Source organism: Rhea americana, unplaced genomic scaffold (genome assembly GCF_003343005.1).
Source record: "Rhea americana isolate MKP2758 unplaced genomic scaffold, rheAme1 scaffold_116, whole genome shotgun sequence".
In the NCBI taxonomy this organism is placed as follows: domain Eukaryota; kingdom Metazoa; phylum Chordata; class Aves; order Rheiformes; family Rheidae; genus Rhea; species Rhea americana.
Window position 1 is genome coordinate 2,443,790 of NW_028185217.1, and position 14,310 is coordinate 2,458,099.

The 14,310-nt window shown below is 35.4% G+C and overlaps 1 protein-coding gene across 2 annotated transcripts in view; it reads right to left on the minus strand.

Annotated features, from left to right (window-relative positions):
• Positions 1 to 14,310, minus strand: part of INTU (inturned planar cell polarity protein) — a 49,022-nt gene that overhangs the window by 23,421 nt on the left and 11,291 nt on the right. Inside the window, exons 3-4 of one of the 2 annotated variants that reach the window (XM_085318251.1) lie at positions 10,713 to 10,798; positions 2,782 to 2,985 (exon numbers count right to left, since the gene is read on the minus strand). In XM_085318251.1, the coding sequence (XP_085174377.1) occupies positions 2,782 to 2,985; positions 10,713 to 10,798 (290 nt within the window). The remainder of the gene's footprint in view (positions 1 to 2,781; positions 2,986 to 10,712; positions 10,799 to 14,310) is intronic. The other variant, XM_085318260.1, reaches the window with a different exon arrangement.

A 14,310-nucleotide genomic window follows, 5' to 3' on the forward strand; every position in this document is an offset into this window, starting at 1 on the left:
ACACTATTAYGTTGAAGAAATATGAACATTATTTTAAAGCATGAGATCAATCAAAAGCACCTCAAGTATATAAAGATGTTAGAATGTACGTTGGTACAAATAATATATGTTATAATGCATACAGTAAACTAAAACATAAAAATATTATATATACACACACACAYATATATGTGTAATCTCAAACTTACTTACTGAAACACACATTATATGAGGAAAAAAAAAACAGCCTAAATTCCTTCTTAAACTGCTCTCCTTTATGTTTCAATAGATACAACTTCATGTGGCTTAGAATTTCATGTAGCTTAGAGTTCATTAATTCCATTTTTGGGTGCCAAGGGCTCACAGGTGGGGGAATTAGTAACTAGTTGTAGTTGCCATTATTTACGTGGATGTGATCTGCATACCATGTCTCCTTTGCAGCTTAGTAAAGGATCGTTACAATTTTATTGTGTAAGATGGCATGGATGTGTAGCAACTTCAATATTAATTTGAAGTAGTATAAACTAAATCTGGAACAGTATGTCTATGGAATAAATGTCTCTTACTATTTACCGAATGAAATTAAAGACCACTACTTCAAAGAAGATGACATTCTTTTGTTAATGAATGTTATAAAGAGCTTAATGATGCCAGCAAAGCATATTCTAGCAGTAGAGAGTATTTGGAACTGCGTAACTGCCAGGACTTCTCCAGAAACAATTCTCCCTTGGTATGAAGGGAAAATAAGTACATTACAATCCCTCTTTTACCTCTGCTCAACATTTGGAGTTAATCCTGTTTCCTGGGAGAGAGTTAAAAAATAATGGGACAAGAAACCAGTGATCCATTTACTCTGAAGTGCAGGAACTGCAATTTGTTTAGCACTTAGACATCTGCGTATTTCTTTCCTTGCAATAGGGAGTCAGAGGCTCTGAAATCCATTTTTTAAAATATATTTCATAAAGTTTACTTAAGTGACCAGAATAACATTGGTCTTAAGTCTACAGCAATTGTCATAGCTGCTCCATGCACCTAAAACAGAAGTCTTGGACAATGAACATAGAATGGAAGAAAAAAATAACTTTTAACATAAAAGTGAACTTTAATGAAACATCTTATGTTTATTTGATTTACAATTAAATTAACTCTTTTCATTTTTAATACAGGGAAATATAAAAGTGGAAAAATACTGTGATATCGTATGTTTTAAGGGAAGCAGTGTCAGGGTGAGAAAAAGAGAACAGAGTGCCCTTGCCTGGTTGTGAGGCTATAAAAAATTATAAAAGACACTTGTATAAACTAATTTCTACTGAAGGTGCCTCCTATGCAAAAGTGTAAACAGTATTGGAAGGAACTGCAAACCAAAGTTTGCAAGTGTTAGTATGTAGCTGTAATATATAACGAAACATATATTAGCTTAAAATATTAACTTATAATAATTTATATTGCAAAGTCAAGTACTTCAGAGTTACAAAATACCAGATTCATGGTTGCCTAGGAAGCCTCAATTATAGCACTTTCATCTGTCCATCTTGTGCTTTGCACAAGGCAGGCATCTTTAAATACTATTCTTTTTCTGAAAGACAGTTGTCATGTCACATATGTACAAAAGGGCTGAATTAAAGTTGCAAAAGTAGCCATAAATCTCTCATTTCCTAGCTTTCAAGTACTTGACTCTGTAAATCATACAAATTCTTTAATGTTACCATTATATCATGTAATTTTCTAGGGTCTTCCTCCCAGTTCTGTCTCTAGAAGATAAAACTAAACTCAATTCCATGTGGTTGCAATCCTTTTTCTCCATTAATTATCTTCAGCAGAGCAATAAAGACTTCTGTCAGTTGAATAACAGTATTAGCAAGATAAGGATAATATCCCAGAAAAGGGATGAGGCACTCACTGGATCTAACAATTGGTGGGAGGGAAAGCAAAAAATGCATCCTAGCCTATCTGTGCTCCACGCTCCCTCACTTTTTTTTCCCAGAGACTGAAAAAATTGCTCCTCTCAAAGGAGAATTTATAGAAGGGAGGAAGAGTGTTTTTACAAACGTGTTCCTAAAGAGTCCATTTTGGCCATCTGCCATTTTCAGGTCAGGCAAGAGTCCAAACTGAGCCCTCCACACACACTGGTATCTTCCATGCATCCTGGGTAGAGTATTTGTAGCTATGGCTTTGTCAACTACATCTACACAAACTTAAAATGGGTTATATATATGCTGGACAACATTTTTTTGAAGAACACAAAAGGGAAAGAAGAATGGAAACTTTGTGGGATAAAGAAAGAGCAGCTCGAGAACGTTGCCCAAGCAAACATCAACATTTGGTTGCAACAATAGACACGTGAGAGTTCTCTAAGAAAAGGCGCATAATCATTTCAAAATAGGAAGAGCTAAACAGACTAAATATGGAGAATGCCAACAGCTCCTACTAGAAAAAAATTTTTTTTTGACTAGGTGTATTTTGTACACTAGGTTTGAAAGAAGTATTGAAAACATCACAGTAAGCATTTGAGAAACAATAATGAACTTTTGAATTTTTCGCTACTTTGTTAACACCTGTAGAGTGTTCTTTATGTCAAGACCTGTAGCAGTGTTGGGGTGATTTAAAGTTCAATTAGAGTGTGTCAAGTGTTGCTAACTTTTCTCATGCAATTTCAGGCCTTATTTCTGTCAAAATAGACATTTTGCAGACTATGCACTATTCAAAATGATTAGCAAGATTTTTTTTTTAATCTAAAGCCATTGCATTTGACATTGTTCCTTATTACCTTTCTTCTTCAGCTGTATTTAGTTAGCCACATACCTCATCCTTAGATGTTTCAGAATCCAGATTCAGTGAGAGGAACATGACAATATGGGGCACGTTTTGGATAGCCTGTTGAAGGTCCATGCTGTCTTCTCCCCACAGAAGCCGAACTAGATTGTTCATGCTTGACTGGGCCCGTTTATACCTTTGCTGAGAGCTTCCTTCTGGCTCAAAGATCGATGTTTCAAATGTAAGTTTGACCTAATAAGATAATTATTTATTGAGAAAATAAGGCTTTACTTGAATCACTTTCAAATACCAGATGAAACAGATACAAAGATAGTTTGAGCCCTAAAAGAGGAAATTTTCTTAGCTTTTTAAGGCAAAGTTCTCTGCCGTACTGACAGATTTATTAAGCTTACATTTGAGACAAGCATTCAAAATTTCCTGCTGTTTAAAGAAAGCCAGTTATATATTCAGTGTTACACAACTGCCTGTTACTAAGGACAAAGCCAGCTATTGCATGCTTTGTGAACCATGTGCGTAAGCATGTGGCCTGGTATGTCTTTATACTTGATTCTTGTGTTTTTTAAAATGAAAAATATACGTACTAGTCTGAGCTCATTTGAATACAAAACCTATTACCATCATTTTGAACTATATACAATATTTGACTTTCAAAATGTTAGCACTTTCATAACTGTACATCCTCAAGGCTCTTTCATGAACATTTCTTTGCTATTTTGAGCATATTAAGATTGACAAGTACATTAGCACAGAAGAATAAATTTACATGACACTGCAAAAGTCACTTTTCTGTTAAAGAAATTTTATCACTGTTTATTCAACCTGCAAAAATTTTCATTTTTCCTCATGGTGATTTTTTCTTAATTGTGAAGTCAGCAAATGAGAGTGTTGTCAACATGATATTTAACAATTATATACTATCAGCAGGAAGCATAAATATTTGTTGTTTACATCGCCTGGTATACTACATCTTTAGAAGAGTAATCTAAGCACTACAGAGCATTCTCTCTTAAAACCTACTTAAATTTAGATGATTAAGCTTACTTTGTCAAAGAATTACAGAAAATTTACTGTTCTTAATTTCCCAAATAAAGTAAAAACAACTTTAGTTTTAGAATAAATATACATTCACTGGAATTACAAGCAACATAAAATCTGGGCTTGGTCTGGAAGTGTAATTTGCAATTGGCTTTACAAACCTCTGTTTTATGAGCCACTGGCTTGCAAAAATTATTTGTTTTAGCAGTGGTGAAATTGAAGAATAAAATTTTTGTTGTGAATGAACACTTTATACTAAGCATAAAAGAAGGATACACAAGAAATACTTAGCTCTTGACTGAGCATAAGATTGTCGTTTCCAAGGAGAATAAAATGCTTTATTTTCTTGGAAGATATCTGAATTTTCATCACTGTTCAAAGAGACTAAAAATATAGCTATTTAAACTAACCAGACACACTCTCACTTCCCTCTTTCATATGTTTTTACTCAAAATTGTTTGTCTGGTTTAAAGTATCCTTAAAATGCCTGTTGATTGGGGAATTCTAAACATAATACATTACATCAAGTCCTGCTTTCCTTTAAATTCAGTGACAATTTAGGGCAATGACTGGTGCAAGGAAAAAAGTTTACATTTTCCCAGTGGCAATACATTTGAAGAACCTGAGGAGAAATTTAAATATAGAGAGGTATTATTTTCATAATTGTGTGTATGTGTATACACACATGTAACAATAGGAGAGCTGGCAAGAAATAGTGATGCTTTAGAACACCCAATGTCTGTCAAACTAGGTCAGAGAAGCTGCAATCATCAGCTCTTCCAACTACAACCATTTATGTCACTGCCTGCCTTCTTCCCATCCCAGTCTACTCCCTCCAGCACTTCACATTAATCTTTTCCTCTCCTACTTTGGCTACTATGAGCTTTTTTCTCTTTTTCCTTCCCATTCTTTAGAACAGGACTACATCCACTCCTGCTTTTCTTCCATGTGCTACTGCTTTCTTCTCTGCAGCTCTTAGCTCCCTCGCTCTCCATTTCTGTTTGAAGTCATCACACTGCATATTAGCAGTACTCAAGGAGCACAAACATCAAGCTAAAAAGCAGCAGGTTTTAATGTGACCAATAATGTGACTAATAACGTGATTGTTCAGCGTTATATAGATGCATTTTTTCTTCTCTAGCATTCTTTGACTCAGTTCTCTTTCTTGTGTCACCTCATCTGCATATATTTCAGAAGATTTTTCCTCATATTCTGTTTAACTTCTTGCAGATTTCCTCAAGGCTCGATGGTTATTTCTCTTCTACTACATCTCGTCTTTGGACACTTACTCACAATGCTTAGGCTGCAGTTCGTACGCTAATGACACACAGATGTGCTCACTGTAGTCTCTCAAGTTAAAAAAAATCTCAGTCTGTCTTTTCTTTCAGACACGTCCTTATGGCCCTCTAGGCAAGAGCTCAAACAATATTGGGCCTGCAGAATTTAAACTCTCCCTCCACACCCAGGCCTCCCTGCTGTCTCCTACATCACTGTAGACAATACCACCATGTCTCGCGGATCTGAAGTCACTGTTCTGAGAAAGGTCTCTCTTCACAATCTGACTTCCAGTCCCTTTCTAGATCTTCTTGATTCTCTCCAAGAGCTTGACTGGTTGTGTTTCTTTATACTTTCATCCAGCTTCTTACCTACTTCTTGCATTTAAAGAAGAGGCTGTGGAAAAGACAATCTAGGGTAAAAACAGTTGGAATAGGACATGACCAAGAGACCAAGAGTCTTTTTACTTAGAGAAGAAATAAATCTTAGTCCTGAGCACTGCACAGGATCTGGTCAAATGTGTGATTACTGAAGAACCATTTTTTAAATACTGAAATCTTTCACAACTTCGATTCCAGTTGTCTTAAAGAAAATCAGCTCAACACAATGAAAACAATCAGAAAAGGAAATGAAATCATTACAAAATGAAGAATGGGAAAAGGACAGAAAATATTAGTATGCTACTCTAAATACACCGTATGGGCACATCCTCAAGAGCAGTTCGCACAAAGACTTCAATCAAAGTACAGAGGGTGCAGAGTAAGGTGACAAATAATAACAGAATACCATGAGCTATATAGATGGGAATTTTTCAGCTTAGGAAGGAGATGACAAAAGTGGAACATGACAGAGCTCTCCAACAGCATGGAATAATATGAAGAGCAAGACATTGACAGTTAATTATTTCTCATAGCCCAGGAACCTGGGTGTGCTAAACACACTTTTTAGTTTTAAAACCAATAAAAATGGACACACTACATAAATCACTTATGAAACTCGGTGATAAATGACATTGTGGAAGTCAAAGGAATTTTAAGAACAAAATTGAAAAAAAGAGAAAGTACAAACCTGTAACTGATCTAGCAATTCCCTACCGCTGATTGCTGGAAGTTGGGACAGTATGATGGAAAGGTCACTCTGTATTTTTGACTTGTTTCTTAATACTCTTTCTTAAACATTTGCCAGTGTAAGAAATGGAATACACTGCTGATGTACCTTTGGTTTCACCCAGAAAGGCATGTTTTCTGTTTATCTGTAAGAAAGCTATATGTTTAAGAATATGGCTTTTATTATAGGTAGAGCTGGTGGCCTTGCCTGCTTATTAAGATTGCCTGCTGCTTCCTGTTATAAGTTGCTGTTTTCCATGTGCTTACGATTTACCAAACTGCAACTCAAAATTTCAGGCTGAAATTTCTGATTCTGGATGTCTGCCTCAGGCTGAATACTTTGGGAAAGTTTCTGCTAAGATGGTTCTGCAATTTTCAAATATTAGGTTAAAGAAAGCATATTGTTTTGTCCACATCTTTGCCTTCTTACTCTGTCTCCTCTGTCATGTGGGGCTAGGAAACAACTCAGATCTTTTGCTGCTTCCAAGCTTGGCTTTTAAGAATAGGAATAGCCTGGATGAATAGGAGAGCTGTAACATCAATGCTGTCATCAGTCAAGCAGCACAGAGAGTCATTTTAATTCTTCTGTAATCATAGCAATAACAATGATGATGATAAAGCACATTTTTTATATTACAAAAACAACTTGGGGGGAAGCCTATAAGCAATACTAGTTACTACCAACTAGTAGTCTACCAACTTCCTCAGGAACTTGGGCTACAAAGCTCACCAAAAACATCAGCTACATTAGCCTTTAAAAGAGATCACAGAAGGAGAAAAGCCTCTTTTTTTTTTGTATTAACCTGTGAGACTCAGATAAATTGTCATCTACGTATTTTTAATAATTTCATGGGATGTATAGAAATACAGTCAAATATACTGAATTAAAATAAAGCACTAAATTTATTTAAATCTATATGAATGCATGTCCTATTTTTTTTCTAAACACAATTAAGAAAAAAGTAGTAAGGCCTAGTCTCATGAATATTCATATGAGCAAAGCTAGAGTAAAAACAGTGAACACAATGACAGCGATCTGTGTCAGATTAGGTAGGATCTGCTTTGATTACAGAAACGTAAAATTGTTGAGACTGTAGAACATAACTGTATTATACTAACTCAAGCACTGACTGAGGATACACTTTGGTTTGTCACATTCAATGACTGCTATAGGACTTTGAAACAAGATGTCTAATGCTTTAGTCAGAATTTGGACTTCATTTTACCAGGTGAAGTGCAAGCATCCAAGTAGAAACAGTTCTGTTATGGAAAGAAAGAAAAATCCAGAATGATGTAGGATTTGAACTCATTTTGCTCAGTAAATACACTAAACTAGCCCTTATATACCTAGAAGCTAGTCTACCTAAATATGAGTAAGAAAAACAAAATTATAGAAATATTGTGATGAAAAGTGTTACGTCGTATGTCAGGACTGAAAGAAGCGAGGTAGTTTATTTTTGAAATTATTTCCAGTAATTTTTAACATAGTTTATTAATAAAATGACTCATAACTACATTATAACTGCTTGGATTGCATCTTTTTTTGGTCAATACATTTTGCAACATACAGTGAATGAGAGCACATTAACTAGTCTGCTTGTGTAACAAACTATCTTTATTACTACTAAATCATAGAAACAACAAATCTCTGCTTCTCCAGCAGCATGAACACAGTGTTCTACACTGCAAAAACCCTGAACTATGTATTTAAATTATCCACTAGTCTATTTTCGTAATCACTCTTTTGGCTTGACTGAAACTGCATAGTAACTGAGGAATAATTATACTTTAATAAAAGGTTTTGGAAAGCCAACATGAGGAACAGTTATACATTTCAAGTAATCACTGTCTACTTGACAGATTTAGGGACAATGTAAATGTTAATGTTGCATTAAAAGTAGCTACTACAAAAAGGGTTGCATTGGATTTTATCAACAAGTAATACATATACTCTAATCTAGCAAGGATACAATTAAGTAAACTATATCATCTCTGCTGTTTTGATCATTCTGTGTTTATTAATAGTTACAGCAACTCCATATTTGGTCAAAGACAGGCAAGACAAGGCTTTTCTACCATGGAGCTCTGCCAATACCTGACCACAACTCTGGTAGCTTAGTCAAGCTTCAGAGTGTCAAATATCTTGGAAAGCTTCCTAAACTGACATTCTGATATTCATTCTTACTGCAGTTGCAGATGTAGTTCTACAGGCACTTACACTAAGTTGTAAACAGAAGCATGCTTATCAAAACTGTAAATTTCCATTTTTTAAAAAACACCTGGGCAGTAAAATTTTTTTGCTATTATCACCTCATATATTATGCCACTAGAATGTTCAGGTTCCAGATGCTCGAAGGAAACTTACTCATTTTACAGAAAATGTTTATTAGTAAAATATATATATAACCCTATANAAAAAAAAAAAAAAAAAAAAAAAAAAAAAAAAAAAAAAGAAACTAAAAAACTACCTGGGGATTACAGACATATATATGCTCCATCTCATATCAACTTGCAACTTTTACCTTGTCTCTCAAGAAATGGATTTAAGCAAAAGAACTTAAAATACTTAATTTTACACTACTAACACCCTAGGTAATTAACATTCTCCCCTTTCATTCTTTATACATTTATATGTTTTGATAGCTCCAAAAATATAGGCTATCTAAATTTTTAGAAGTAGTGCAAATTGTTCCCACCTGTTTAAGAATGATTTAAGAATGCTTTTTTAAAGCAGCAGACAGTAATTCATTACAAGTTAAAGCAATAAGATGATCAGATATAGCTACCAAAGAGGAACTAACTGCTGTAGAATTGTAGCTATTTACCCCTAATGAAAAACTGGGATAGGGAATGAAATTAATTGTTTGTAATATTTTTAAACTATTGTAACCTAAATAGGTTTAAAGTGAAATACAAAATTATAATAAGCTATAAAGAAGACTAAAGATGCTATAACCTATCAAAATAATAAAATTAGCACAATAAATCAAAGCAATATGTTTGTAATGAAAGTTTCTTAAAAAAGAATATCAGATATTGAACTGTGAAAAATCACTGTTGAGGCAGTTGAAATAGCAGCTTATGGAAGAAAATCAACAGCACCTTCTACCTGAAGGAAGGCTCTTCTGCAGAAGATCTCTATGTATATTAGTATATCAGATCACGGTGTTCAAAATAACATAGTACTAACAGTTAATTTAACTTGAGAAATAAATCATGATTTGAAATACTTGTTCCCTAGGAACCACCTGACAAAATTATTATTCAGCTAGAAGAGAAGATGAATATAGTGGGTTTGAAGGAGAAAAAAGACATTCTTCATCAGGTCAGTATTTTCTTTTTAATACCATTTTTTGTTATTGTCTTCTATCAGTTTTGATCACTATTCAGTTTTGTAAGACATTAAATGTATTTAATCTAAAGGCTCTTAAATACCTAAGTATATATTTTTCTATTTAAATATGAAATACTATCAAAATTCTCCATTAAAGAGTTCTTAAAGATACTTAATAGCACTACTTGTGAATTCAGACAATTACCTTTTACTCACCTGTGATTCTCTTTTATATTGAGAAAGAGATRATTATTTCATGTAGATATTTACATAGCTATAACTACCATTAAGAACACAATAATTTACAAAAAAGCCATTCAGAAATTCTTTGACATTTCCTCTATCATATGCATTTCCAAAGTAGGTGAACATAGCACTTTCCTCATTATTTATTCATTCTACATCAGTACTACTCTCCAGCTTATGCTTTTTTTAAGCTAGACACAAACATTTTGTTTCATACATTCTGTTGTCAGATCAGACATCCCCATCCCTGTTAATCACAATGAGCAAGGCAGTGCAACATTACCTACCTTGTCCTTCACTTGCTGAGATCATGGTGTTCAAAATAACAACTCTGAAARCAACCATATTAGCCAATATTTCATGTAATTATAATTTCTGTATGTAAAATGTTTGTGTGTGTGTGTGTGTCAAAAAGGAGTTACTTTCCTATATTCAACCAGAAATAAGTAATTTTGATGCAAATTGTAACATAATAAAATTGTTTTCTGAGCAACAAAAGTAATGAAACCTGATTTTCTGTATGTGCTAGTTCTCATACCAAATAACCAGAATACTGCAAACATAGAATACTCTCTGACACATACACTGGTCAAAAAACGTCAGCTGCTGTGATTAATCTAAACCTACATGCTTGCCAACTCTTACATAATTTCACACCTGCTTTCTGACTTGGGCTGATGACAGAAAGAATATGCAAGAGCTGAACTGTGTCCTCTGCCCCTCAATGGGACATTGCTTTGAGTTTCTTATTTGCACCTACCTACCCATTTTCACAAAATTCACTAGAATTAAATTCTTTGACATTTCTGCTTTCTTTCAAATTTGACTGCAATCAACCAACATCTTCAAAAATTAGATAGGGAAATTTCAAGAAAAAATATTTTTTTTCTAAGGAAAGTAGGACAGAAACCATAGTATTTGTTTCTACAGAAGGTATTTGGAATAGATTTTCAACTATTTACCTGCATGGGACCTGGAATGCATGACAAAACCCTTTCTATGTTTTCAGAATTCACATCGACGTCATTTACAGCAACTAGAACATCTCCTGGAGGTAAAACAGACAAAAACATAAGAAAGTGAGAGAGTATTACACAGGCAATACAAAAATGACACGGTTTTCTTTTCAAAGTTGATGTGGCATTTGAACGATCTTAAATGACTTTTCATTACATTTAAGTAGATGGTATCTACATGCAACATTTATTATGTTTAGAAACATTAGTCTATCACCTCAAAGCTCTTAAGCTCTCACTGCCAGTCGAGTATCATTTTATCAAGATAACACTCAAAGCCTTTCCTCTTCCGTCTAAGCTTGAATCACTCTTGTTACTTGATCAAAAAAGCCTCACAACTTTATCCAATCAAGTATGCCCAAGACCTATTTCTTTTTCCTCCTGAATCATCTCTGCTCACTTGCCAATCCTCTACTGGTACCTCTACTGATATAAACACTGCTGCTTCCAAAAGCTCTCCAAAATTCACTCTTCTTGTACTTAAGTTTTCAAGCTCTAGCCCATTAGCTCCAGCAGAGGTTTCTAGTGTTGGCTGAGCCTAACTATGGGAAAACTCCTGCCAAAAGGGGCAATGTCATCCCTTAGCTTCTCTCTCTGAACCAGTCCTGGCACTTGTCAGACAGCTTAATAACTTAGATCACTAAACTGGCAGAAAGCCATTTGTACTTTTGGTGGGTAACTTCTGTAACACAAATGCTCACTCAAATGAGCACTGGAGTTAGCAAAAGGGAAGCAGGGGGTGGTAACTAGTAGTTAGTTTGGCTGGTTTCATCTTGGGAAACCTCACTTATCCTAACTCCTGTTTTATCATAGCTACCTCATATTACCCCTACACCTCCTCTGTCTTTCGGGCCACTTCAGGACTTAGTGCCTTCTCCTCTTTTCCCATGCCCTGCCTACTTCTGTGGCTTCTTAGTCAGCCCTCTTTGTGCTTTTATCTGCCAATTCTTCCTGCCTAATGTCATCTTGTGTTTTCTAAAACTGATTCTTTTCCCRTTACTGGGTATATAAATATAAAACAAGATCCCAAAGAAAGTATTTAACTGCAAATGGAGAAGGTTTAAAAAATCAAAGGCAGTTGTGAAAGCAAACAGAACTGAATTACAGCTTACAAACTTAAAATCTACATTCAAGTTAAAAGTGGAAAAAAAGAACTGGAATTTCTATCTCAAGCAAGGAAGAATATTCTAGAGAGTATCCCAGTAACAATTAGATGATAATCCCTGCCCCTTCCTTCTCAAAAGGACAGAAGATTTAAGCATGGAATATGTAAGAAGGAAAAGAAAAGGAGAAGGATCAATGAAGAAAACCAAGAAGTTAGGAAGTGTAAAGCTACAAATGAGTATCAAAAGCTGTAACTGCTTAGACCTGACAAAGGAATAAAAAAGTAAAAATACAAGATTTTTGGCCATACATATACCAAAAAAAAAAAAAAAAAAAAAAAAAGTGGTGGTAATAGCAGGAAGAAAAAGATGGAGACTAAAGATATTTTTGGTATGTTAATGGGAGACTAATTCAACCAGCCTGATAACTTAAACTGGTAATTTGGAACATTTAGGATGAATTTTTAAGTTGCACCTAAATTAGAACAGAGGCTGCTAATAAATGATGATCCTCACTATTTCTCTGATGCCCACCCCCAAAGTTAGAAGCACTTTTCACTACAAAAGGTACAAATACAGCTAGAATACAGAGTTCCATACTCTCAAAGCAGAGGAATTCTGAAAAGCTTTCCAGTAAAGCTAGCTGTGGCAAAACATTTAAGATGAAGCTACAAACATTTATGAAAAAAAAAATTATGAAATGACTTCCAGTGATACCAGGATACAGGACTTGATGGTTCATTAAGTCCTTTCCAGACCCCAAATATTCAACCTCAGAGGAAAAAAATGGGCCTTATTTTCTACTTAGTTTTTGTCGGTGTCGCTTTCAATTGTCTCTGCTTTCTATCCTACACCATGAAAAGCTTGATTAGTTTATAGTTTGCTCACTTGAGTTTTCTGTCTGTAGAAAGGAAAGTAAAAGGAAAGAAAGGAATTTCTTATTTAAGTTTGAAAATGACTTGATCCCAAGGTTGTTCTTGTTCCTTACAGGAGTGAAATAAAAATTCCAAGTGCTACTCTGGGAGAGCAAATTGAAAAGCAAGTCCAGTTTTGCTTGAGCTGCACAAATACTACCCTAAATACCTCCACATCCTCTCCAATATTATTAACATTAGTGTTTAGAAGAGTGTAACGCGTATGTACTGTGAGGCACTTAATGAACAAATGAAAAAGTAAAATGGATTGATGGAACTACTAGGTTTTCTTTTGAACTAGGTACCTTCAGGCTTCATTGTCTAAGGAAATGAAGCTTCTGCAGTTGTACTATTAAAAACCGAGCCAATTACTAAATTTCAGACAAAGCTGGCGGGGGGGGGGGGCCACCAACTGTTAGAAATACTGCAAGTTCTTTCAGTCAGCTGCTGGCTAGAGAAGCCGCGCTCCCTTTTCCTTTGCCCCAAGTAAACCTGCGCCCTGCGCTCACTATCCGTTCTGTTGGGGCTCCAGGCTGCCCAGGGGCAGTTCACAAGTGGACACAGCAAACACCAAGTTGTCCAAACAGCTGTTACAGGGCAGTTAGGGAGAGTGGCAGCATATGCAATACGAGTTATTCTAGTGTGGGGGGAAGGTCTGAGGAGAAGGAAAATTCTAGGACTTGCACAGAGGATGTATGCATGTCTTAAATCCAGAGACAACCAGACAGTTAATTCCTCTGTTTACAGATTTTAAAAAAATAATTCTTATCTACTTAGCACATTTTGGTGAGCTGTATTGAAAAAAGTGCAATAAACCAGCATCTCCTTTGCAAGTTTATCCCACTAGTGCTCCTACACTAGTAGGTTGCTGGGAAACACATGAACTCCAGGACACCTTGGGCAGACTAGAAGCTGCATTCCTGACACTGCTCTCTCTTATGTCCCAGGACACGTGAAATGCCATCAGAAGACAATATTACAGCAGCAGTCAACTATATCTGCAGTAGAGAAATCCTCAGCCAGCTAGTAGCAGCAATCCTCTTTGTTCTTTCAGATGGTGTAAACAAATCAGAAAAAAGACATGGATTCATAGCAAATATGCACGTTAGTATAACAACATCTTGAGCCTTTACTTGCCAATAAAATTTTGCTCAACTGCAGAAATGAAGCACTGAGGAACTTCTAGGTTCAGTGCATACACCAAGTTTGCTAGGGACAAGACTTGTTCAGCTTAAACAAACGGTGACAGTAATGACATGTCCATGCCAAAGAGCAGTAGAATCTGTGGCTCTAAGGCTGCTCCAATTCCTCTGAATCTGCTGAAGACTGCACTTTGTTACCCAGTAGAAACTGAAAGTTGGAAAGGATTTTGACACTCTTATTGCTATTTTTACCTTTCACCTTGTGGTTAAAAGCCACCAAATGCAATTGGAATTATTCTCAGCTACTAGGCTGATGGTTCAAAATAGGTGCAAGACACAATCCAGGCTAAGGGGAGAAAGGACTTTTCATAACTAGCAGTAAGCA